Here is a 26583-nt window from a genome sequence, read left to right on the forward strand (position 1 = left end):
GTATACACATATGATTTACAATCAGGATATAAAAGCAAGACTTACTGTAGCAGTTAAAGCATTGAGGACCCTCTCCATAAGACAACCCTCCACCAGAAACACAGCAGCCTGATAAAGTGGCAGGGAATCCATCAACCTCATCACCATGGCAATCGAGAGAGGAAAAACATGATTCTGTGTGGAGAGTTTGAAAGTTTTGGTTTCGTTTATTGCTACAATATTCAGTTCACTTCGTAGTTTTTGTAAGGAAAACTATGCTAACGGGTGGTGCAAGCTGCGCTGTGCTACTGCCTCTCGCTGTTGTTTTGCTTTCGCTCAAGAAGAGGTGAAGAGGTATAATGTTAACTTAATGTGACATATTTTCACAGGCAGATTTATTTGCGTTTTCACTGTTTAGCTCAATTTGCTGTTATTAAATTTTGCTAAATTCTGCTCAAGTTGTGATTATTCATAGCGTTTCTAATTACTCGCAAGTGGTTTTAATGAGATTCATTGCAGTTTCAAATTATATGCGAGTACACATTTTTGCGATTTTACTCTGGCCAATCCTTTCACATTCAATTTATAGTGATGGTTAATGTTCAATTGTGTGTGTTTTTAATTATTGCACACATTTTAACTACACTGTTGTCTCAATTCCTAATGAGTTATGTTGTCAAATTGTGCTAATGTAATATTAACACCGGTAATTCTTATTATTATATTCATTTATCTATGTGATAAAATGACAGCCATGCATACTGTAGAGTGTAGATGTTACTTTGAAAGCATGGTAGATCTATTATAGTCATTGCATACGTCTGCAGTGTTGCTGTCACTGCGTTGTTGTGGCAGTCATTTAAAGATGACGGAATTGCGTAGAGAAGAAAAGTGAAGCCTGAGAGGTCATTGTCTATTGAAAGCGAACGCAATTTTGATAAACACCCATGGTCCGGGATGTAGTCGACTAGAAGCTGTATGCTAGTGAACATGTTTGTACAATGAGGAAATGCTTTCCAAGAAAATTACTTACTTACCTACTTACTTACTTAGTCAGTCAGACGAAATGCGGTGAAATATATAAATAGACTAAGTGCAATTTTTCAAATATCAACGTAATGCATGAGAATATTCATTGACTATAATTTCACACATTTAGACAGATAAAAGGCTAACTAAGCTATCTGCCCAGTCAGTTTCTTGATGTGGCCTTTCCCTGCAGAGATAAAGCAGTCTGAACACGAGTCAAAATTTGTGCAATAATTGAAAACACACAAAATCGCACTATCAATCCTGTACAACCTACTGGTTGTACTAAGTTCATTATATGTGGATTCGGTATCTGGTTATAGTATCCTATAACACATAAGCCTCTTTACACCGCACCTAATCGAATCCGGGTCAGATTTTTCTGAGTAGTGGGCATAGTAAAATGACCACTAATTGCATTTGCGCAAACATTGGAAGCTACAGGCTTACTCTAGAAACACCCACGAACATGTACAACACCTCAGAATTAGCACTCTGTGCTTACTCACAGCTAAACCGCTTCTGACACAATCTGCACTACCTCCAAAGGTGGGTTGGCTAATCCGGATTAGAACCCGGATAAGGGCCATTTACACGAACGCGGTTAGGTTTAATCTGGATTCCAACACGGATCTATGGGCGTAGGAAGCAATTTCTCAATGGGGAGGGTGGCTCTAGTTTTTTGAATGGAAAAATGTCTACATAGTGCAGCTTGGATAAGTCATGTAATAGTTGTGACACATGCACGAGTGCCACATGCGTGGAATATATTGGCTCAGTAGTGACTTAGGCGCCGCAGGCCTCGAGGACAAAGGCACTACTGAGCCAATATATCCAATGTGCGCACGAGTGAGCTGTGTAACAACTGATTTGTTTGTTGCATTCCTTTCCGTGTACACATCACTCCTTTTATAGGACAACTAGTTTGCAACTACTCGTGGTCGGCTGTGGAATGCACCAGACACATGAAAAACGTTTTCTGCTTACCACTGAATACTGCAACAGTGTTATACTATAAAAGGGACCGTTTCAGGTTACTGGGTGGAGGGTGCGCTTTAGGTAACTTCAACCATACTGTGCCAGTATCTAGATAGTGGCACATTTGACCTGTGCCATATGGTAGATATTGGCACAGTGTTTCCTTTGATCTGCCCACTCAAAATGCAACAACTCTACTAGAAATATTGGGGGCTCCAAGGGCTCCCCCTTCCTACGCCACTAAAATGCTATTGTATTCTTCAGAGGCTCCATTGCAATATGTTTTATACTAAGAGCACATGAGGAGATGGAGCGTTTTACTATGCGGATTCTATATTGTCCTCAAATCGCCTATGTCAAACCACTAAGTGCTGCTATATTAAATGATTTTTCACTATTATCAGCTGTACATACCTGTACAGAGCACTTAGCACATGGAAATGTGGTTAGACGATATTGAGTCGGCAATAATTATTAGGCATAGTAATCTCCTCATATGCTCCTCTTTATACCAATCATGAATATAATTATACCTATTACAGACGGGTAGTAATTTTAGCGTTATCAGATTTTTCTCTGTTTTTTAGGGTACTAATTTTGGCGGATTTGTAGCAAGTTCATGTAGCACAAAAAGATATACAAGTATGAGTTTTAAGGTTGAATGGAAGTTTGGAGTCAGATACAGGGCTAGCTTGCTTAGCATACTCTCAAAAGTACATTACAAAAGTACTACAAGAAAAAGAAAAAAAGCTGCGTTTTATTATTAGCGCGTAGTGTTAATTACAAATTCGCTAAAATTCACTAAAATTATAATACCTGTTTATAATAGTAACAATAAGGTATACCAAATAATTATAGAGCTTTGTACTAACCAAGTATGGTCAAGTAATCACCATCATCATCAGTGATAGTAACCATAGCAGTTGCGTCCACCACATTCACAGGAAACACTCCATCTAGAGCCTCAATCTGAAGATTTAACTGTTCCACATTCTCCACAACTTCATCGTTCATAATGAATAGTTTCCCCCTGTACTGCAGCTCCTCAATGGCAAAGGTAATTACTTCATCGATGCTCTCATAATCCCTACCAGCTGTGAGTGAGGCAGGTGTGATTACAGACACTTGTAAATTTGATGTACACACAATTCTCACAATAATAAAATAGTCAGAATCTCATATTTTGCCTGATCTATCAAGTACTAGGTATACGCACACGCATGAACAGCCTCGCGCAGAGTTGTATTTAAGCACAATTAGGAGAGTAGACTTGCTAGAAGTACGAGTATATAGAGAATGAGATTTGGATATAATTATGGATGGCATGCGTACACGTATATATAGATCTACAAACATAGCAATTACATTATTGGTTAGAATCAGTCTCTCTAGAACTCTGCTTTCTCTTTCCAAGAGTAGTATTGTCGTTATATTGTTGGCTTCGTTCATGCATGTGAGTATAGCTACTACAGCCGGCCTATAATATAGCTAGCTCTTCCAGCTAGTACGTAGCTTTATTCTTGTGTATTATCTAGTGGATCAGTTTAACCGAATGTAGCCACACCCAATTCCGCATTCCTGAAGCGTGACATTCCTGAGCGAGACATACATACATACATATACAATTTTCTGATACGATTCAGTATTAGTTGCCTCGCGCTAAGGCACTCTGCAATTAACAATGATGTGATGACCCACCGATTGCTGAGTCATCAATAGTGAAGAGTCTGACTCTGACGACACCCACTGCCCCACGAGTTTTGTCCAGAGTGAACCTGAAAATGCACATCCCCTCTCTCACACTCAGTGATACGTCAGAGAAACTCACATTCATTACTGTGGGGTTAGAGAATACATAATTCTACTGATACAGCTCAACTAAGGCAATGAGACAATGGCGTTTCCTATGCTATATCAAAGACATCATCTGCTGGTAAGGCTAAGGGAAGTTTGATAACAATTATAGGAGCTAATGAGACAGAAGCTCGTCAAAAGGTTCGAATCGAAGAGGAATAGAGAATTGCAGTTAGAGAGACCTTTAAGAAACAGCAAGTCATACTCAGTACAATTTCTCTTCGCTATATAAGGCTCACCCCACACAATGCTTCCAGCATCCCCTAGTATTTATGCCTCTCTGTCCGCATGCGCAAGCGAGGTCTTTGTGTCTGTCTGTCTGCTTGTGTAGACTGCTACAGATCAATCACAAGTGCAAGTAAGAGCTTCTATAGGCTTCTAGTCATTAATTTCGTAAAATAATGCTTGGTTCTCGAGATATACCTGGTTTTGCTTATACTAGGAATGCCATTTCAGAATATTGGTTTATTACGTGACGTAGAACAAATTGTCCATGGAATGTTACTACTTACTTAGTAGTTAGCTCTGCACTATAGAATGCTATAGCTATTAATTGGTACCGTAGCTGCCAAAGTAAGAAAAGAGCTGCAAAGCTGCACTGCTCAGTATAGCCATTAATTGACTTTGGTGTTTATAGCAACAATTATGGTTGATCATTTCCCACTATTTTGCAGCATTATTCCCTGCAATGGGCTGCAGCAATTACATTTAATGTAAATTGCACATGTGTGTAATTGTAATAATTATAGTTAGTAGCCTCCAACAAGGCATCAGCACCCGTGGTGCTTTCATTATGCCTCAGTGCGCATGCGCAAGCGAGGTATACGGTAGTGTGTTTGTGTGTGTGTGTTAACTGCTACGGCTGCTCAAGGATGAATCAAGTGCAAGTATAAGAGTTCCTATAGGCTTCTAGTCATGGATTTGCAAAATAATGCTTCGTTCTCGAGTTATGCCTAGTTTTGCTTTATACTTGGAATACCATTGCAACCTTTTCCGAAGAGTGCGTAGCAAAACTTGTCTATAGAGTGTTGCTACTCTACTTAGTAGTTAGCTCTGCACTAGAATGTTAGCTATTGGTATAGCTGCAAGCTAAAGAGTGACACTGTCAGAGAAGAGAGCTGCAAGGCTCTGCTGATTGCAGCCATTAGGCTTGAACTTTTGGCATCGATCGTTTTTAACAACAATCATGGTCGATCATTATCCACTCTGTGATTCTGGATTCTGCCTGCAAGCAGCAAAATTAATCAATTCATGGCTATTAGTAGCTATGTAGCTTTGACACCTCCACCCGCGGTGCTTTCATTCTTCTTACAAAAGACAGCAAAGATTTCTCACATTTGTATATATAATCTTGCTATGATATTGCCTGTATTGCGGATACATATGACTTACATACCTAGCAAATCGAGATCGAGATCATGGATCTCCACGGTAGCGACTGCCGGGGCCTGAATATACACTCCAGGGGAGGCAGACAGGAATACTTGAAATGATTTCGTTGGCTCAGGGAAGACATCGTTGATCAGTGGGATAGTTATCTGGGCTTGATCTACACCTCGTGCAAATGTCACATTCTCTTCAGTATGCATAAAGTCTTCACAAACTGAGAACGATTGCAAGAGACCACAATATAATGATTGCACTAGCTAAAGCTGCAATAATAATTATGGTACTCTCACAAATGGACTAAAATCAAAATATTATACATTTATAGCTATGTAGCTATGTATACTGTGTACATACAATTTTCGGTATGCATAACCCTCACTTATAGCAGCGTTATCCCCAACCATCTGAGCTGTTTTCAGTCTGACCACAATATCAGAGTCCAGATCTCCTCCCCTTACTATGGTAACAGTTACGGAGCTGTTGTTCTCGAATCCGGTGAACTTGTTGGACGCCAAAGAAGCAGCTGGCACTGTGATGGATAAATTGAACACAACACAGACACCTATAATGCTACCAAGGGCAATTGTATAAGATTAAGAGGAGCAATAACGTCAACATTATACAAATTCTTTTTACTCACATGCAATAGGCCTTTGGGTCATTCCTGCAAAGTAACCGTAGCCCACTCTAAATTCATACCAGTACACAATCGTATTGATCCTCATGTTGTCAACGTGGCGTAGTATCGGAGAGTCGCTAACACCTTCAACAAGTATCGAGTAAGCACAAATTCCTTCACCACTAGGACATGGAATTGCTGTTATTTCACTGCTTGTAATGTTCCTGTCGTTAAGACGAATTCCAGATGGTGATGTATCAACTGGAAATAGAATGTTCAAAAAGTAAGACCCAATCCGATCTTTAGTACTGATAGAACTTCTAAACGAGTGGGTGTTGTAGCGACTGCGATACTGCTCCACAGGGGGCACGACAATCATGAACGGGTCACTAAGAAACACGCCATCTAAAATACTTGACATCGAAAACTGAACGAGTAGAATCGGTTGACTCGACATAAAATAGCATGAACTGTCGGAAGATATAATAAACCGACTCATCTCTCCCTTATCTAGAGAAATAGACATTGATTCGTCGTTAGTGCATCCAATTTGAACATTCGTATTATCCCTCGAGGCTACAATTTTGAAAGTGTCACCAGACCTCCTGTTAGCCAGAGGAGCAGTGATGAATTGCTTGCCCCAGGTAGCAGTGGGTGGTATCTGCTCGTTCATATGATCACAATAGCTGATATTACTGGGAACAGTTCCACACTCGTGACCACTAAAGAACGCAATCGGTTTGTCGGAGACGACTCTTGAACCTGACAAATCTTCATCACTTCCTAAATATAGAGTTTGAATTTTCTTAGCAATGTTAATAGTTACTGGCTGACCAGCTTCTATCTCCCCTTTAGGGACTTGATCCTTTAAATCGTCAGCAAATAGATCAACATTTTGAGTTAAAGTGATTTGCAATGTAGTATCATCTTCAGTAGTTACAATCACCAACGCACTTCTTCCTTCAATGTCTAGAAACTCGCTGGCTGGGGTATAATCGTCGTCATCATAATCATCTTGCCGTTCTATCTGTGAAATTGGCACTGACACGGCATAATACTCGTAACCGTCGCTAGGGTGATACACACAAGGAAGAACTTTGAAAGCATCTGAGGATTGGAATTCTTCAGCAAGAGCTATCACTGACATAGGTTCACCATCTTTGGAGTAAATGTAGACACTTTTGTTTCTCTCTTCGGGGCTCCGGAGATTAATTTTGTCGGCTGGAAAGCCAAATTCAATTGGAGTGGAGTATGTTTCGATTTTACGATCATCCAAGGGAGATTGTACAAAGACAGTGACTTGTTGGTTAGTTACAGAGTTGACAGCAAACCGAACTTGTTGATTCTGGAGCTGGACCCTGGGTTGAAGTTGCCGAAGAAACCAATGTAGAAAGAGTTGCCTTCAGTTGTGAAACTTTCCTCACCTGTAGAGAATAATTTAGACCCAATAATGAAATATGAAGGTGCAAAAGTATTATGCATGTGTGCAATACAACATTTACAATGAGGGCATCAAATCAAGTCTTACTGTAGCAGTTAGAGCATTGAGAGCCCTCTCTATAAGACAACCCTCCACCAGGGACACAGCAGCTGGACAAAGTGGCAGGGAATCCATCAACCTCATCACCATGGCAATCGAGCGAGGACAAACAAGATTCTGCGAGAATCAGTTGGAGGAATTAATTGAAATACAGTGTGTATATAGAGTGTATTAGGAGACTTAACGATAATCAATAGATTACTGTTGACAATATAGTGCAGCGTATCTAGCAGGGGGCTTGAGTACCACCTGGCCTCACATGCAGACATGCAACCATGAAACTAATCTATAGCTATCAGCACTAGAGAAGATGGAAATGGTTGAACCAGCCAGGTGTAGACAAGGCAAAAAAACCGTGCAACAAGTGTAATTAAACAACTCACTCGTGGTCAAACCACAACGATTGTCCCCACAATCAAAAACCAGAAAGTCGTCAAAGGTCTAGCTATACTGCACAGCTCTATCCTATCATATTCTATACTTGCAGGCTTTTTCAGAGGTCAGTTTGCATCATTGTTGATTACAGTGGTGCCTCTTATTATATGTATATACAATGAACACAATGCTCTTATAGTACACATGAAGCTCCTTACGACCAGAATGAGGCTGGCTGTGTTAAAAATTCAATTTATTCAGATGCTCTATTGCTATGTTCAAACAATCATGAAACTACTTTAGAGCTTCTTACTAATTACACCGTATCAAAACACTGTATGTTGTGGTGGGTTTAAGATGGGCGGACGTCCATTAGCATAATGTAGTAGTACAACACCTCAATCCATTATGGAGCCTGACAATTGCACCAGATGGTTACAGGTTCGTGGTTGCAACAGTTTTGTTTTTTGTACACCAGCTAGTATACTGTTACAGCTATTCAAGTGACTATGCTCACAATAAATAGCTTAAATCTCATTTAGCCCTGTTTCATCAAAGACTCACGTTGCGCATGACTTGTAGAGCTTGATACCAGCATACAGATGACAATCACCAGCATCTTTGAGACTGAAGAAATCATCATTCTCCTGTGCAAATTAGATCTATAGTCTCGATATATATGAGGACAGAAAATTAATAGTAAATATTTCTAGTTGGCTGGTTAAAATCTTAAATACTTTGCAGTACATTCACTTACATTCAGTTCTACTCATTAGTACTGCACACTCCGCACTGCACAGACTAAGACTTGCCTGGAGTCAGCTTTTATAGAGCAATGCGGCTATACTTCGATGCAAGACTGACATAATTTATTGTGTATAGTGCGAAATTTTCAAAAACTACGACGTTGCTAATCCACGAAATCCGCGAAAATTAAGCACCTCGAAAATTTCGCGCTATACAAACACAAAATTGAATGTTAATTAGCTTGGCCATCACCACCAGAGTGCTGTGTACGTTGGACCATAATCATGCTCATGCAGCCATGCATGCAGTGATCATGAGGTTGTTGTGCTCATAGTATAGTACCAATGAATCAGTTTGCATATCAGTAATCTCTGAGTTGAGTGACTCAATATGAGCTACATATGCATAGTACATTATAATAATTAATTATCGGTAACTCGTATGGAGGTTCTCTAACTACTTGATGTTGGAGAGGCATCCTTTATCATAGGCACACTAAAGTTTGCACATGTCACATGCAATGCAATTCACATGCATGGTATTTATAATGCGGATTACTCAAAAGGCATTAATTTATAGAATCAACCATAATTATGCTCAGAAATAGATCAACAATTATACCACTTTTGTACATTTTATATACGTGCATATACACAATGACACAATGCAATGAACATAATGTACAAACAGTATGACTGTGTGTTTGTTCATAATAATTATTACACTTCAACCAATAGACAGAGTTGCAGCATCAGAGACGACTGATCCCGCACTGTTGGTCACAACAACTGTGTAATCTCCAGCATCGCCAGACTCAACATTGATAATTTGCAGGGTGGATGAATTGGATCCTTCGATGTCTCCGTCGACGTCAGTGAGAGCGTTCCTGCCAGGACCAAACCACTGGTAGCTCAATCCTTCACCAGAGGCTTCCACGGTGAGTGTGGCAGTTCCACCCGCTTCCGCATTCACATCGCTCGGTTGTACGTCAATTGCAGGACCTGTACACAAAGGCAAGTAAAGCATGAACATGCATGCCCGCCACACAGACACAAACTGAGCCGTAAGAATATAGGCATGTTTCAAATCTCACCAATAGACAGACTTGCAGCATCAGAGGTGACTGATCCCGCACTGTTGGTCACAACGACCGTGTAGTCTCCCGCATCGCCAGGCTCAGCGTTGAAAACTGTCAACGTTCCTGAAATGGACCCCTCAATCTCTCCGTCACTGTCAGTCAGAGCCACTCCGCCAGGACCAAACCACTGGTAGGTCAGTCCTGCACCAGAGGCCTCCACGGTGAATGAGGCACTTCCGCCTTGCTCGACACCCACACTCTCTGGTTGGGTCTCAATTTCAGGGGCTACATAGAGTGAGTAGTGAAACGATCAGCACTGAACTCAGCATTGCTTGTTTGGCACGAACAATGGAAGGGATTAACCACCGAGTCGACCATAATCAACTGGACCGCTCACCCACTTTTTAGAGGCTCAACGTGCTATGCTGCTATCAGCGGTGCACACACATGCAGTTACGTTGAGGAGGATCGAGCTTAGTTTACACTCTATAATTGTAGTTTACACGGCCATGACGTACGTACTACAAACAAGGGGAACGACACTTTCACTATAATATACTAAAAAGTTTAACGCATGCTGCCCACACGCACTCAATTTGGTACGAACTCAAGAAACGGCTCGGCCAGGGTGAATATACATTTACCTGTGGTTGTGATTGTAATGGTTGACGTGAAACCAGCTCCATCCGCTGGATCGGTTGCACTGATGACAATGGTCTGGCTTCCTGAAGCTCCAGCGACAGACACAAAGAACGGGAATTGTCCACCTGCATGCAAACAGAAACAATGCGTCAATCACACGAGACCAACAAACGATGGATGAAGGCATGCAGCAGAGACACCAAAACTCACATCCTTCTGTTACTGATTCATCATTGAAGCTGCACTCAAAGTCCAAGCCGTCGAGGTCCCTACTTGACGTGCAGCTCACACTCACTTGCTGAGACTCAGCGAGGAACTCGGCACTGCAGTTCAGGATCAGAGGAGCAAGTGTGGGACTTTGGGTAGGTTGAGCTGCATGTGTGGAAAGGGGAATGTTTGACTAGCACACACTGACTATTATTATATCCTTCCGAAAACCACACGTATAATTACACATGCACTAGCAAGAATATAATTGCACTTGAACCGTAAAAATAGGCATGTTTCAATCTCTCACCAATAGACAGAGTTGCAGCATCAGAGACGACTGATCCCGCACTGTTGGTCACAACGACTGTGTAATCTCCAGCATCGCCAGACTCAACATTGATAATTTGCAGAGTGGATGAATTGGATCCTTCGATGTCTCCGTCGACGTCAGTGAGAGCGTTCCCGCCAGGACCAAACCACTGGTAGCTCAATCCTTCACCAGAGGCTTCCACGGTGAGTATGGCAGTTCCACCCGCTTCCGCATTCACATCGCTCGGTTGTACGTCAATTGCAGGACCTGTACACAAAGACGAGTAAAGCATGGACATGCCCGCCACACATGCAGACACAAATCAGATGAACTCGCCGACGGAAAGTGAGACAGTGTCAGAATCGACAATTCCTCCATTGACAGTTATAATTCGCACTCTATAGTCTCCAGCGTCATCTGGTCCAGCATTGGTAATCCGTAAAGTGGATGCGGTGGCTCCTTCAATCTCTCCATCAGGACCAAACCACTGGTAGCTCAGTCCCTCTCCGGTTGCCACCACACTGAGCGTGGCATTCCCACCCCGCTCAACGTCCACATTCTCTGGTTGGGTCCCAATCACGGGGGCTTCGCCTGAAACCGACATGCACACGAGTAATAATACCTGAGCCGAACAAATACGCATGTTTCAATTAATCTCACCGATAGACAGGGTTGCAGCATCAGAGATGACTGATCCCGCACTGTTGGTCACAACGACCGTGTAGTCTCCAGCATCGCCAGACTCAACATTGATGATTTGCAGGGTGGATGAATTGGAACCTTCGATGTCTCCGTCAATGTCAGTGAGAGCGTCCCCGCCAGGACCAAACCACTGGTAGCTCAATCCTTCACCAGAGGCTTCCACGGTGAATGTGGCAGTTCCACCCGCTTCCGTATTCACATGGCTCGGTTGTACGTCAATTGCAGGACCTGTACACAAAGACGAGTAATGCATGGACATGCCCGCCACACATGCAGACACAAATCAGATGAACTCACCGACGAAAAGTGAGACAGTGTCAGAATCGACAATTCCTCCATTGACAGTTGTAATTCGCACTCTATAGTCGCCAGCGTCATCTGGTCCAGCATTGGTAATCCGTAAAGTGGATGCGATGGCTCCTTCAATCTTTCCATCAGGACCAAACCACTGGTAGCTCAGTCCCTCTCCGGTTGCCACCACACTGAGCGTGGCATTCCCACCCCGCTCAACGTCCACATTCTCTGGTTGGGTCCCAATCACGGGGGCTTCACCTGAAACCGACATGCACACGAGTAATAATACCTGAGCCGAACAAAGACGCATGTTTCAATTAATCTCACCGATAGACAGGGTTGCAGCATCAGAGATGACTGATCCCGCACTGTTGGTCACAACGACTGTGTAGTCTCCAGCATCGCCAGACTCAACATTGATGATTTGCAGGGTGGACGAATTGGATCCTTCGATGTCTCCGTCAACGTCAGTGAGAGCGTCCCCGCCAGGACCAAACCACTGGTAGCTCAACAGTCCTTCACTAGAGGCTTCCACGGTGAATGTAGCAGTTCCACCCGCTTCCGCAGCATTCACATCGCTCGGCTGTACGTCAATTGCAGGACCTGTACACAAAGGTACGTACTACGATAAACACAAACAAGGGGAACGACACTTTCACTATAATATACTAAAAAGTTTAACGCATGCTGCCCACACGCACTCAATTTGGTACGAACTCAAGAAACGGCTCGGCCAGGGTGAATATACATTTACCTGTAGTTGTGATTGTAATGGTTGACGTGAAACCAGCTCCATCCGCTGGATCGGTTGCACTGATGACAATGGTCTGGCTTCCTGAAGCTCCAGCGACAGACACAAAGAATGGGAATTGTCCACCTGTATGCAAACAGAAACAATATACGTCAATCACACGAGACCAACAAACGATGGATGAAGGCATGCAGCAGAGACACCAAAACTCACATCCTTCTGTTACTGATTCATCATTGAAGCTGCACTCAAAGTCCAAGCCGTCGAGGTCCCTACTTGACGTGCAGCTCACACTCACTTGCTGAGACTCAGCGAGGAACTCGGCACTGCAGTTCAGGATCAGAGGAGCAAGTGTGGGACTTTGGGTAGGTTGAGCTGCATGTGTGGAAAGGGGAACGTTTGACTAGCACACACTGACTATTATTATATCCTTCCGAAAACCACACGTATAATTACACATGCACTAGCAAGAATATAATTGCACTTGAACCGTAAAAATAGGCATGTTTCAATCTCTCACCAATAGACAGAGTTGCAGCATCAGAGACGACTGATCCCGCACTGTTGGTCACAACGACTGTGTAGTCTCCAGCATCGCCAGACTCAACATTGATAATTTGCAGGGTGGATGAATTGGATCCTTCGATGTCTCCGTCGACGTCAGTGAGAGCGTTCCCGCCAGGACCAAACCACTGGTAGCTCAATCCTTCACCAGAGGCTTCCACGGTGAGTGTGGCAGTTCCACCCGCTTCCGCATTCACATTGCTCGGTTGTACGTCAATTGCAGGACCTGTACACAAAGACGAGTAAAGCATGGACATGCCTGCCACACGTGCAGACACAAATCAGATGAACTCACCGACGGAAAGTGAGACAGTGTCAGAATCGACAATTCCTCCATTGACTGTTGTAATTCGCACTCTATAGTCGCCAGCGTCATCTGGTCCAGCATTGGTAATCCGTAAAGTGGATGCGGTGGCTCCTTCAATCTCTCCATCAGGACCAAACCACTGGTAGCTCAGTCCCTCTCCGGTTGCCACCACACTGAGCGTGGCATTCCCACCCCGCTCAACGTCCACATTCTCTGGTTGGGTCCCAATCACGGGGGCTTCGCCTGAAACCGACATGCACACGAGTAATAATACCGGAGCCGAACAAATACGCATGTTTCAATTAATCTCACCGATAGACAGGGTTGCAGCATCAGAGATGACTGATCCCGCACTGTTGGTCACAACGACTGTGTAATCTCCAGCATCGCCAGACTCAACATTGATGATTTGCAGGGTGGACGAATTGGATCCTTCGATGTCTCCGTCAACGTCAGTGAGAGCGTCCCTGCCAGGACCAAACCACTGGTAGCTCAACAGTCCTTCACCAGAGGCTTCCACGGTGAATGTGGCAGTTCCACCCGCTTCCGCAGCATTCACATCGCTCGGCTGTACGTCAATTGCAGGACCTGTACACAAAGGCAAGTAAAGCATGAACATGCACGCCCGCCACACAGACACAAACTGAGCCGTAAGAATATAGGCATGTTTCAAATCTCACCAATAGACAGACTTGCAGCATCAGAGGTGACTGATCCCGCACTGTTGGTCACAACGACCGTGTAGTCTCCCGCATCGCCAGGCTCAGCGTTGAAAACTGTCAACGTTCCTGAAGTGGACCCCTCAATCTCTCCGTCACTGTCAGTCAGAGCCACTCCACCAGGACCAAACCACTGGTAGGTCAGTCCTGCACCAGAGGCCTCCACGGTGAATGAGGCACTTCCGCCTTGCTCGACACCCACACTCTCTGGTTGGGTCTCAATTTCAGGGGCTACATAGAGTAAGTAGTGAAACGATCAGCACTGAACTCAGCATTGCTTGTTTGGCACGAACAATGGAAGGGATTCACCACCGAGTTGACTCACCCACTTTTTAGAGGCTCAACGTGCTATGCTGCTATCAGCGGTGCACACACATGCAGTTACTTTGAGGAGGATCGAGCTTAGTTTACACTCTATAATTGTAGTTTACACGGCCGTGACGTACGTACTACAAACAAGGGGAACGACACTTTCACTATAATATACTAAAAAGTTTAACGCATGCTGCCCACACCCACTCAATTTGGTACGAACTCAAGAAACGGCTCGGCCAGGGTGAATATACATTTACCTGTAGTTGTGATTGTAATGGTTGACGTGAAACCAGCTCCATCCGCTGGATCAGTTGCACTGATGACAATGGTCTGGCTTCCTGAAGCTCCAGCGACAGACACAAAGAACGGGAATTGTCCACCTGCATGCAAACAGAAACAATGCGTCAATCACACGAGACCAACAAACGATGGATGAAGGCATGCAGCAGAGACACCAAAACTCACATCCTTCTGTTACTGATGAATCATTGAAGCTGCACTCAAAGTCCAAGCCGTCGAGGTCCCTACTTGACGTGCAGCTCACACTCACTTGCTGAGACTCAGCGAGGAACTCGGCACTGCAGTTCAGGATCAGAGGAGCAAGTGTGGGACCTTGGGTAGGTTGAGCTGCATGTGTGGAAAGGGGAACGTTTGACTAGCACACATTGACTATTATTATATCCTTCCGAAAACCACACGTATAATTACACATGCACTAGGAAGAATATAATTGCACTTGAACCGTAAAAATAGGCATGTTTCAATCTCTCACCAATAGACAGAGTTGCAGCATCAGAGACGACTGATCCCGCACTGTTGGTCACAACGACTGTGTAGTCTCCAGCATCGCCAGACTCAACATTGATAATTTGCAGGGTGGATGAATTGGATCCTTCGATGTCTCCGTCGACGTCAGTGAGAGCGTTCCCGCCAGGACCAAACCACTGGTAGCTCAATCCTTCACCAGAGGCTTCCACGGTGAGTGTGGCAGTTCCACCCGCTTCCGCATTCACATTGCTCGGTTGTACGTCAATTGCAGGACCTGTACACAAAGACGAGTAAAGCATGGACATGCCTGCCACACGTGCAGACACAAATCAGATGAACTCACCGACGGAAAGTGAGACAGTGTCAGAATCGACAATTCCTCCATTGACTGTTGTAATTCGCACTCTATAGTCGCCAGCGTCATCTGGTCCAGCATTGGTAATCCGTAAAGTGGATGCGGTGGCTCCTTCAATCTCTCCATCAGGACCAAACCACTGGTAGCTCAGTCCCTCTCCGGTTGCCACCACACTGAGCGTGGCATTCCCACCCCGCTCAACGTCCACATTCTCTGGTTGGGTCCCAATCACGGGGGCTTCGCCTGAAACCGACATGCACACGAGTAATAATACCGGAGCCGAACAAATACGCATGTTTCAATTAATCTCACCGATAGACAGGGTTGCAGCATCAGAGATGACTGATCCCGCACTGTTGGTCACAACGACTGTGTAATCTCCAGCATCGCCAGACTCAACATTGATGATTTGCAGGGTGGACGAATTGGATCCTTCGATGTCTCCGTCAACGTCAGTGAGAGCGTCCCCGCCAGGACCAAACCACTGGTAGCTCAACAGTCCTTCACCAGAGGCTTCCACGGTGAATGTGGCAGTTCCACCCGCTTCCACAGCATTCACATCGCTCGGCTGTACGTCAATTGCAGGACCTGTACACAAAGGCAAGTAAAGCATGAACATGCACGCCCGCCACACAGACACAAACTGAGCCGTAAGAATATAGGCATGTTTCAAATCTCACCAATAGACAGACTTGCAGCATCAGAGGTGACTGATCCCGCACTGTTGGTCACAACGACCGTGTAGTCTCCCGCATCGCCAGGCTCAGCGTTGAAAACTGTCAACGTTCCTGAAGTGGACCCCTCAATCTCTCCGTCACTGTCAGTCAGAGCCACTCCACCAGGACCAAACCACTGGTAGGTCAGTCCTGCACCAGAGGCCTCCACGGTGAATGAGGCACTTCCGCCTTGCTCGACACCCACACTCTCTGGTTGGGTCTCAATTTCAGGGGCTACATAGAGTAAGTAGTGAAACGATCAGCACTGAACTCAGCATTGCTTGTTTGGCACGAACAATGGAAGGGATTCACCACCGAGTTGACTCACCCACTTTTTAGAGGCTCAACGTGCTATGCTGCTATCAGCGGTGCACACACATGCAGTTACTTTGAGGAGGATCGAGCTTAGTTTACACTCTATAATTGTAGTTTACACGGCCGTGACGTACGTACTACAAACAAGGGGAACGACACTTTCACTATAATATACTAAAAAGTTTAACGCATGCTGCCCACACGCACTCAATTTGGTACGAACTCAAGAAACGGCTCGGCCAGGGTGAATATACATTTACCTGTAGTTGTGATTGTAATGGTTGACGTGAAACCAGCTCCATCCGCTGGATCAGTTGCACTGATGACAATGGTCTGGCTTCCTGAAGCTCCAGCGACAGACACAAAGAACGGGAATTGTCCACCTGCATGCAAACAGAAACAATGCGTCAATCACACGAGACCAACAAACGATGGATGAAGGCATGCAGCAGAGACACCAAAACTCACATCCTTCTGTTACTGATGAATCATTGAAGCTGCACTCAAAGTCCAAGCCGTCGAGGTCCCTACTTGACGTGCAGCTCACACTCACTTGCTGAGACTCAGCGAGGAACTCGGCACTGCAGTTCAGGATCAGAGGAGCAAGTGTGGGACCTTGGGTAGGTTGAGCTGCATGTGTGGAAGGGGAACGTTTGACTAGCACACATTGACTATTATTATATCCTTCCGAAAACCACACGTATAATTACACATGCACTAGCAAGAATATAATTGCACTTGAACCGTAAAAATAGGCATGTTTCAATCTCTCACCAATAGACAGAGTTGCAGCATCAGAGACGACTGATCCCGCACTGTTGGTCACAACGACTGTGTAGTCTCCAGCATCGCCAGACTCAACATTGATAATTTGCAGGGTGGATGAATTGGATCCTTCGATGTCTCCGTCGACGTCAGTGAGAGCGTTCCCGCCAGGACCAAACCACTGGTAGCTCAATCCTTCACCAGAGGCTTCCACGGTGAGTGTGGCAGTTCCACCCGCTTCCGCATTCACATTGCTCGGTTGTACGTCAATTGCAGGACCTGTACACAAAGACGAGTGAAGCATGGACATGCCTGCCACACGTGCAGACACAAATCAGATGAACTCACCGACGGAAAGTGAGACAGTGTCAGAATCGACAATTCCTCCATTGACTGTTGTAATTCGCACTCTATAGTCGCCAGCGTCATCTGGTCCAGCATTGGTAATCCGTAAAGTGGATGCGGTGGCTCCTTCAATCTCTCCATCAGGACCAAACCACTGGTAGCTCAGTCCCTCTCCGGTTGCCACCACACTGAGCGTGGCATTCCCACCCCGCTCAACGTCCACATTCTCTGGTTGGGTCCCAATCACGGGGGCTTCGCCTGAAACCGACATGCACACGAGTAATAATACCGGAGCCGAACAAATACGCATGTTTCAATTAATCTCACCGATAGACAGGATTGCAGCATCAGAGATGACTGATCCCACACTGTTGGTCACAACGACTGTGTAATCTCCAGCATCGCCAGACTCAACATTGATGATTTGCAGGGTGGACGAATTGGATCCTTCGATGTCTCCGTCAACGTCAGTGAGAGCGTCCCCGCCAGGACCAAACCACTGGTAGCTCAACAGTCCTTCACCAGAGGCTTCCACGGTGAATGTGGCAGTTCCACCCGCTTCCGCAGCATTCACATCGCTCGGCTGTACGTCAATTGCAGGACCTGTACACAAAGGCAAGTAAAGCATGAACATGCACGCCCGCCACACAGACACAAACTGAGCCGTAAGAATATAGGCATGTTTCAAATCTCACCAATAGACAGACTTGCAGCATCAGAGGTGACTGATCCCGCACTGTTGGTCACAACGACCGTGTAGTCTCCCGCATCGCCAGGCTCAGCGTTGAAAACTGTCAACGTTCCTGAAGTGGACCCCTCAATCTCTCCGTCACTGTCAGTCAGAGCCACTCCACCAGGACCAAACCACTGGTAGGTCAGTCCTGCACCAGAGGCCTCCACGGTGAATGAGGCACTTCCGCCTTGCTCGACACCCACACTCTCTGGTTGGGTCTCAATTTCAGGGGCTACATAGAGTGAGTAGTGAAACGATCAGCACTGAACTCAGCATTGCTTGTTTGGCACGAACAATGGAAGGGATTCACCACCGAGTCGACCATAATCAACTGGACCGCTCACCCACTTTTTAAAGGCTCAACGTGCTACGCTGCTATCAGCGGTGCACACACATGCAGTTACGTTGAGGAGGATCGAGCTTAGTTTACACTCTATAATTGTAGTTTACACGGCCATGACGTACATTCTATGATAAACACAACAAGGGGAACGACACTTTCACTATACTAAAAAGTTTAACGCATGCCCATACGCACTAAATTTTTGGTACGAACTCAAGAAACGGCTCGGCCAGGGTGAATATACATTTACCTGTGGTTGTGATTGTAATGGTTGACGTGAAACCAGCTCCATCCGCTGGATCGGTTGCACTGATGACAATGGTTTGGCTTCCTGAAGCTCCAGCGACAGACACAAAGAACGGGAATTGTCCACCTGCATGTAAACAGTAACAATGCGTCAATCACACGAGACCAATAAACAGTGGATGAAGGCATGCAGCAGAAACGCCAAAACTCACATCCTTCTGTTACTGATTCATCATTGAAGCTGCACTCAAAGTCCAAGCTGTCGAGGTCCCTACTTGACGTGCAGCTCACACTCACTTGCTGAGACTCAGCGAGGAACTCGGCTCTGCAGTTCAGGATCAGAGGAGCTAGTGTGGAACCTTGGGTAGGTTGAGCTGCATGTGTGAAAGGAGAACGTTTGACTAGCACACACTGACTATTATTATATCCTTCCGAAAACCACACGTATTATTACACATGCACTAGCAAGAATATAATTGCACTTGAACCGTAAAAATAGGCATGTTTCAATCTCTCACCAATAGACAGAGTTGCAGCATCAGAGACGACTGATCCCGCACTGTTGGTCACAACGACTGTGTAATCTCCAGCATCGCCAGACTCAGCATTGATAATTTGCAGGGTGGATGAATTGGATCCTTCGATGTCTCCATCCACGTCAGTGAGAGCGTTCCTGCCAGGACCAAACCACTGGTAGCTTAATCCTTCACCAGAGGCTTTCACGGTGAATGTAGCATTTCCACCAACTCCAACTTCTATATCACTAGGCTGACTTGTAATGACTGGTGGTTGAGTAGCTGCAGCTGCACCAGAAAACGATCTTGATATAGCTAGGAGGTTACATCTAGAACTTACCAATGTATAATATGGCCTCTTCAGAATCTACTGATCCACCAAGATTGGACACACGGACACTGTAGTTTCCAGCATCACCAGACTGAGCAAAAACAATCTGCAAAGTAGTTGTAGTGGATCCCTCAATCCTTCCATTACTGTCTGTGAGAGCCTCTCCATTGGCACCAAACCATTGGTAGGTCAGTCCTGCACCAGAGGCTTCCACGGTGAATGTGGCATTGGCACCAATAGTAACTCTAACACTGATTGGCTGTCTTGTAATTACTGGTTCAGTGACTGTAGCAAAGCAGATTGTGAAGCATCAAGCACTATCGCACACCACTTATCTTTTTGACTCACCTATAGTTAGCGTGGCCTCCTCAGAATCCACTGACCCACCAATATTGGATACAAGAACTGTGTAGTTTCCAGCATCACCAGATTGAGCAGCAACTATCTGCAATGTAGCTGCAGTGGATCCTTCAATCCTTCCATCACTGTCTGTGAGAGACTCTCCGTCAGGACCAAACCATTGGTAGGTCAGTCCTTCACCAAATGCCTCCACTGTAAATGTGGCAGTTGAACCTGCAGCAGCTTCAACATCGTTTGGCTGTCTTGTAATTACGGGTGGATCAACTGTGGAAGAACAATCATAATTATATCGACTCTGTTCACCATTATTGATGAAACGTCAATCAAAGGGCAGTATATCATCGCACCATATAAATACATACAACATACCTATGGTTAGCGTGACCTCCTCAGAATCCACTAATCCAGCAACATTGGATACACTAACTCCGTAGTTTCCAGCATCACCAGACTGAGCATCAACGATCCGCAATGTGTCTGTAATAGATCCCTCAATCTCACCGGTGTTGTCGGTCAGAGCTTCTCCGTCGAGGCCATACCACTGGTAGCTCAGTCCTTCACCAGAAGCCTCCACAATAAATGTGGCAGTTGAACCAGCAGCAACTTCAACATTGCTTGGTTGCCTTGTAATTTCAGGTGGAGAGACTGAAAGAATAAAAAATCAAAAAATGAATGTCATGGAGGTTATCTCTGTTCAACTTCACCAATTGTCAAAGTTGCTTCATTTGAAAATATGTATCCGCCAGTAGCGAACACTTGAACACGGTAGTTTCCAACATCATCTGATTGAGCACTGACAATCCGCAAGGTAGCTGTAGTGGATCCCTCAATATCTCCTTCACTGTCCGTGAGAGCTTCACCATTAGGACCAAACCACTGGTAGCTCAGATCTGTCCCAGAGGCCACAACAGAAAACGTGGAGGTTCCACCAGTGGCCACTCCACTACTTCTTGGCTGGTTAACAATGAACACTGCATGAGCAAGAAAGTGTAACTAACAATCATGACATTACAAGTAACGTACATTGAGCAAGAAAGTGTAACTAACAATCATGACATTACAAGTAACGTACATTCAGCGATGAGAATGAAGCTAGATGAAAACAGAGCACCAGATGTAGGGGGTAGAAAAGGTGGACCAGAAAAGTCAGTACGGATCCTACGAACTTGAAACGCCTCCAGGCTCTCTGTGATATTGTCTGGATAGAGTGTAAATTCAAAGTCTACCGTCTGATCGTCCGGACCAAATACTAGCAGGACAGTATTCTCCCCTTGAGCTGATATAGAGTAGTCATTGTTACTAACACTTCCATCTCCATTCAATGTAGATATCGTGGCTGGTGAAATACTGGCATTTGGTGTGTTAGAGCTGGCTTCAATAGTAACCAGGAAGGTCTGTTCTGATATGCGCCCATCTTGCTTTTCAAGAGTAACAGTGACGTTCCGTGCCTCCTGAGGCTCAACAAAGGTGTATGATGCATTCTCAAACCCAATACGTATATCTGTAATGGTAATTAAAGCCTCACAAACAATATTTAACATAAATGTTACAAACCATCGTCATCTTGAATGATGCATAGTGATGAGCGTCTGCCTGAACTCTCGTCATTGCTTCCTTGAACTGAGACAACAAGTATGAACACTTCCTCATCAGCTTCATCGAATTCATCATTTACGATAGGTATTTGGACGTCAACATCATTTTTCTGGGATCCGTCCTCGTCAGCCTCTACAGTTACAGCAATTGCATCTGGTGAGAAGTCTTGAAGGCTCTCAGGAAAACCTAAAAAGAGAATTCAAAAATAGTCACTGATCATAATGAGTGTTGTAAACTGCGCTGTGCTAATGCCTCTCACCATGTTTTGCTTTCGTTCAAAAGTATTAGAGTGTTGGAAGAAAGTGTGTATAATTATCTAACTGAGAATAACTGAGAAGAAAAGACTTGTACATGCATCTATTGTATTATAATTGACTTGTGTACATCCATCAGTGTTTTGTGGCTTCTAGACCTAAAGTATTTTGCCAGGATCTGGGGTTCAAAATTGCCAGAGGAGATAGGACTACATGCATCACGTGCGCCTCAATTAATTAACAATCCAGGTTTAACAAATGGACAAGGATTTGTGCATGAAAAGTAAGGATCTTCAAGCAGCCAAAACAGCTAGCGATCCCACGGTAATTTTCTCTAAAATTTAGCTATCATGTAGTGAAAGGATAGTAGTACTAACTTGTGGATCAGCAATTCCAGTGGGATCCCGGCTCAATAGCTTGAAATTCACCATCAAACCTACTGTACATAATCTACTACGGAGAGCAGTCTATGGAGATTCATTCCATTGCCATGTGATTGATGACACATGTCCCACCTCCTCTGGCTAGCTGTTTAACAGCTCTTTTTCTGACTCTTGTAGCTATTAAACAAAAAGCTAGCGCTTCAGTGCAAAGCTGTGTTGAATAGAAAGTTTGTGCGAACAGATGATGCTATGAAAGATTCTAAAGAGACTGCAACAGCCTTCACTGTATAAAGTAAAATTTGCCATTAAACTACCGGTAGAAAACAAAGCTTTAGCTTGCAAATCCACGAATCAAAATCCAAGAGAACTTGGCAAGCCTATAGAAGCTGTTAGTTTTCATCGCATAGCAACCATTGAGCAGTTATGGCTGGAATATGGAATACACACACACACACGTAGACGTACGTCTAGACATAGACACACACACAGTCAGCTTTACAGTATCCCTCGAGGCATAATAACAAAAACTTACATCTAGCACGATTCGGAGAGTATGGATTGTCATCATCTGGGATACCATCAGGTATTGGTTGACCCAATCTGATAGCATCTTCGACAGCGTACGGGGTCAGCAGTGCAGTAACCCTATTGGCCAGTCTTAAGTTCTTCCTGATGGTAACTTCTATAAATCCAGTTCTCTCAGAAGCACTGTAATCGTTTTTTTCCAACTCAAAGTTTACAACTGAATGAAGAGAAAGTATGGTTTTCAAAAACAAGCAAGTAGCTATATAATAGCGTCGATTCTAGGTTGCAGGGAAGCAGCTTGGTATACTTTGCATGCATGTGCATGCAAAGTATATTTCACAAATTTCACGATACAAATTGTAAATAAACAGATTATTTCAAACAGAACAAGGGTAACCTCAGATCAAACTCACATAATCTTGCATTTAGATACTCCTACTTTGTTATTGCCACCCATGTGTATGGAATAGGTTACCAACTTCAGTTGTGCAATCAACGGGGGACCTACCTTTAAACAATTTATTAGGTCACCTGTCATATTATATCCTTTTAATCCCAGTATTAAATCTTTTTTCCCCCCTATTAGTTCTGTTTGTTTTTTTCGTTGTGTGCGTGTATATGTTTTGGGAAGCACCTAGATAGGATTACCTTTTGTGCAACGCGTTCCATGCATGTATATGTATTGGATAATTATTTCACAAAGGAAGAATTTTTGTTGATCTATGGTGGTAAAATGTTCATGTTGAATAATTGTGCTGCAGCAGTGTTGCATCTTCTAGCTCGATCTGTTTAGCAAAGACTTTAAGAGGAGACCTTCCTGGCAGCTCTAGCTGTAGTTAGTAAGAGTGATGGACTCTTCTTACACATTATTTTGTAGAGGTTGGATGAATAACTTCCTGAGTGTCGAGTCTAAAAGCTTTTAGGAGGATCGTTAGCTTCTTTATCTTCAGAAATAACTTCTTGTCAAACATAAAGGTAGCGCATAATTATTTGAAAGGCCATAACTTTAGTTCCAAAATTTGGTAGCAGATAGATCGACTTGCCTGGTCCATAATCACAGGGGACCAGCAGGAACAAGAAAGGGCGTAAACCAAAGCAGGACTCAGTTATCTTTGCACAATACTTATGTAATGAGTGTACTAACTTCAGATTACAAAATAGTGTATAATACTGTACCAGGCCGCTCCTCCGAGTTTCGAGGGCGGCCTGGAATCGAATGTATTCAGCACGTACAATATTTCATTTGTGATAGCTCACCGTCACTGTCTATAATCACAACTGTTAGACTGTTTAGAAACAATGCGTTGGGAGATGGTGGGGTGGACATTAGAGTCAGCTCAAACAGGAGCGTTTCATCATCCTCTGCAGCAATACTGTCAGCTCTCAGAGTGAACTGGTAGATAGCATTCCTAGTTGTAAATACTCTAAATCTAGGATTTCCCAAAGAGTAGTCTCTGGTGGGACCTGCATATATAGTAGGTGGGAAATTGTTGTGACTTTGCTTGTCACACATCAAATTAACATACTTGCAGTTCCAGCAGGGTCTACTGCAACGTTTCCTAGAAGGATGGTAGTGGTGGTACTAGGACGCTTCAGATATCCAATCTCAATCTCATAAGCAGATAAACGCTCAGGTAGAACAAGACGATTCTCCAGGAATCCATACACTACATACAGCAAAAATAACTCGTTCCTTAGAAAATTGATCAGAGTAAATAAACATACCTATACAATCAAAGCATTGGTCCGATGTTGTGTATGATAGTGCCTCTGTATTGACACAGCACTCTCTTCTCTCAATCTCTTCTGAACCCGTAGCTCCCAGCCCAATAGTGTCACCAGAACATTGATAGTCAAGAAAACACCCACGGATAAAGCTAGGATCTGCAGAAATATATACATCATAATTTACGAATTAGCAATACCGATTGAAACTTGTTTCTTTTCATGTATAATTATGGGCATGGTGACTTTAACCCGAGACACGTGGTGGTTGCAGGTTTTAGTAGTTGGACAAGGACAGTGTATTTGCTTGTTATAATTTGTGTGTCACGGTATTCTGAGCCTGCATTCCCACCTGGATGTCAAAGTACTGTGTTCTTACAGCATGGATATGCAGCCTCAACATAACTAAAACTTTTAGTTGTATAACTGCGAGCAAAGCTAAGAAGATTAAGCTTGGGTGTGGTTTCCTGGCATTGAAACGCGAATATTAGACCCATAACATTTTCTGCTGAGGGCTCTGGAGCCAGAACACGTACCACAGCAGTAATGATATTCTCAAAGCCTTACCAGAGCTTAGGGCATAATAATTATAATTATTATGTACATGAGGTTTGTATTTCAAAAACACGTATTTTAATCAGCCTGCATTCGAGGCTAGATCTTTTAAAATACCCTTCTGCACTTTTTCTGCAATTTTATAGATCTACAACTACCGACGATTAATTTTAAGCAATTTGTGCTCTTTGTTTCATACTGTAGGTGACAAATATAGGTGTCTCTACAACAAACAAAAGGTTTAATCTCTCTTACTAAAATAATGGTTTAAAGCCTGACTAATTTATTGTAGCCAAACTATGTTGCCTATTATCTCATCATGTCCTACAGTATAAAAGCTATATTAATTTTGTCAATTAAGAAACTTACTGAACGTCAAAAAGGCACGATCAGAAATGATAGATCCATCAGAGTTTGACACTACACAACTATAGCCTCCAGCATTACTCAGTTGCACATTTAAGATCTGCAGAGTGGCTGTATTTGACCCTTCAATCTCTCCAGCTTGGTCTGAAAGGGGCTCTTCATCCGGGCCAAACCACTTGTACCTCAATCCTTCACCAGAGGCTTCCACGGTGAATGTCGCAGTTCCACCCACTTCCGCATTCACATCGCTCGGTTGTACGTCAATTGCAGGACCTGTACACAAAGACGAGTAAAGCATGGACATGCCTGCCACACATGCAGACACAAATCAGATGAACTTGCCGACGGAAAGTGAGACAGTGTCAGAATCGACAATTCCTCCATTGACTGTTGTAATTCGCACTCTATAGTCGCCAGCGTCATCTGGTCCAGCATTAGTAATCCGTAAAGTGGATGCGGTGGCTCCTTCAATCTCTCCATCAGGACCAAACCACTGGTAGCTCAGTCCCTCTCCGGTTGCCACCACACTGAGCGTGGCATTCCCACCCCGCTCAACGTCCACATTCTCTGGTTGGGTCCCAATCACGGGGGCTTCGCCTGAAACCGACATGCACACGAGTAATAATACCTGAGCCGAACAAATACGCATGTTTCAATTAATCTCACCGATAGACAGGGTTGCAGCATCAGAGATGACTGATCCCGCACTGTTGGTCACAACGACTGTGTAATCTCCAGCATCGCCAGACTCAACATTGATGATTTGCAGGGTGGATGAATTGGATCCTTCGATGTCTCCGTCAACGTCAGTGAGAGCGTCCCCGCCAGGACCAAACCACTGGTAGCTCAACAGTCCTTCACCAGAGGCTTCCACGGTGAATGTGGCAGTTCCACCCGCTTCCGCAGCATTCACATCGCTCGGCTGTACGTCAATTGCAGGACCTGTACACAAAGGCAAGTAAAGCATGAACATGCACGCCCGTCA

At 44.3% G+C, this 26583-nt stretch overlaps 3 protein-coding genes across 4 annotated transcripts in view; all 3 read right to left on the bottom strand.

Annotated features, from left to right (window-relative positions):
• The window catches only part of LOC135336418 (uncharacterized), a 28749-nt gene extending 20190 nt beyond the window's left edge, over positions 1–8559 (bottom strand). For both annotated transcript variants that reach the window (XM_064532186.1, XM_064532184.1), the window contains exons 1-9: positions 8521–8559; positions 8328–8410; positions 7377–7505; positions 5870–7272; positions 5609–5758; positions 5237–5443; positions 3685–3822; positions 2859–3080; positions 46–174 (exon numbers count right to left, since the gene is read on the bottom strand). In XM_064532186.1, coding sequence (XP_064388256.1) covers positions 46–174; positions 2859–3080; positions 3685–3822; positions 5237–5443; positions 5609–5758; positions 5870–6995 — 1972 coding nt within the window. In that variant the 5' untranslated portion in view covers positions 6996–7272; positions 7377–7505; positions 8328–8410; positions 8521–8559. The remainder of the gene's footprint in view (positions 1–45; positions 175–2858; positions 3081–3684; positions 3823–5236; positions 5444–5608; positions 5759–5869; positions 7273–7376; positions 7506–8327; positions 8411–8520) is intronic.
• A 1032-nt stretch (positions 8560–9591) lies between these two features.
• On the bottom strand, positions 9592–11670 carry LOC135336583 (opioid-binding protein/cell adhesion molecule-like). Its single transcript, XM_064532439.1, has 5 exons — positions 11411–11670; positions 10748–11341; positions 10441–10602; positions 10233–10355; positions 9592–9873 (listed from the first exon to the last, which is right to left on the bottom strand). The coding sequence occupies exons 2-5, from the start codon at positions 11046–11048 to the stop codon at positions 9593–9595; spliced, it is 867 nt and encodes a 288-aa protein (XP_064388509.1). The 5' UTR covers positions 11049–11341; positions 11411–11670; the 3' UTR covers position 9592.
• The window catches only part of LOC135336353 (uncharacterized), a 39350-nt gene continuing 23839 nt past the window's right edge, over positions 11073–26583 (bottom strand). Inside the window, exons 44-79 of the mRNA XM_064532116.1 lie at positions 26265–26540; positions 24678–24836; positions 24479–24619; positions 24210–24416; positions 22960–23169; positions 21749–21976; positions 21267–21695; positions 20899–21165; positions 20564–20839; positions 20183–20458; positions 19844–20119; positions 19507–19791; positions 19201–19362; positions 18993–19115; positions 18362–18631; positions 17994–18269; positions 17670–17924; positions 17331–17600; positions 17025–17186; positions 16817–16939; positions 16206–16475; positions 15838–16113; positions 15514–15768; positions 15175–15444; positions 14868–15029; positions 14660–14782; positions 14049–14318; positions 13681–13956; positions 13357–13611; positions 13018–13287; positions 12711–12872; positions 12501–12623; positions 12074–12349; positions 11750–12004; positions 11411–11680; positions 11073–11341 (exon numbers count right to left, since the gene is read on the bottom strand). Of these exons, the coding sequence (XP_064388186.1) occupies positions 11073–11341; positions 11411–11680; positions 11750–12004; positions 12074–12349; positions 12501–12623; positions 12711–12872; positions 13018–13287; positions 13357–13611; positions 13681–13956; positions 14049–14318; positions 14660–14782; positions 14868–15029; positions 15175–15444; positions 15514–15768; positions 15838–16113; positions 16206–16475; positions 16817–16939; positions 17025–17186; positions 17331–17600; positions 17670–17924; positions 17994–18269; positions 18362–18631; positions 18993–19115; positions 19201–19362; positions 19507–19791; positions 19844–20119; positions 20183–20458; positions 20564–20839; positions 20899–21165; positions 21267–21695; positions 21749–21976; positions 22960–23169; positions 24210–24416; positions 24479–24619; positions 24678–24836; positions 26265–26540 (8453 nt within the window). The remainder of the gene's footprint in view (positions 11342–11410; positions 11681–11749; positions 12005–12073; positions 12350–12500; positions 12624–12710; positions 12873–13017; positions 13288–13356; positions 13612–13680; positions 13957–14048; positions 14319–14659; positions 14783–14867; positions 15030–15174; positions 15445–15513; positions 15769–15837; positions 16114–16205; positions 16476–16816; positions 16940–17024; positions 17187–17330; positions 17601–17669; positions 17925–17993; positions 18270–18361; positions 18632–18992; positions 19116–19200; positions 19363–19506; positions 19792–19843; positions 20120–20182; positions 20459–20563; positions 20840–20898; positions 21166–21266; positions 21696–21748; positions 21977–22959; positions 23170–24209; positions 24417–24478; positions 24620–24677; positions 24837–26264; positions 26541–26583) is intronic.

The sequence above is a fragment of the Halichondria panicea genome, chromosome 5 (genome assembly GCF_963675165.1).
Source record: "Halichondria panicea chromosome 5, odHalPani1.1, whole genome shotgun sequence".
In the NCBI taxonomy this organism is placed as follows: Eukaryota; Metazoa; Porifera; class Demospongiae; order Suberitida; family Halichondriidae; genus Halichondria; species Halichondria panicea.

Excerpts from the sequence above, each read along its gene's own strand:
- LOC135336583 (XM_064532439.1), bottom strand. The coding sequence starts at position 11,048 with ATGTCCATGCTTTACTCGTCTTTGTGTACAGGTCCTGCAATTGACGTA. Across the intron at positions 10,356-10,440 it reads TGAATCAGTAACAGAAGGAT|GTGGACAATTCCCGTTCTTT; the intron begins GTGAGTTTTGGT and ends GTTTGCATGCAG. Across the intron at positions 9,874-10,232 it reads CATTACAATCACAACCACAG|CCCCTGAAATTGAGACCCAA; the intron begins GTAAATGTATAT and ends CACTCTATGTAG.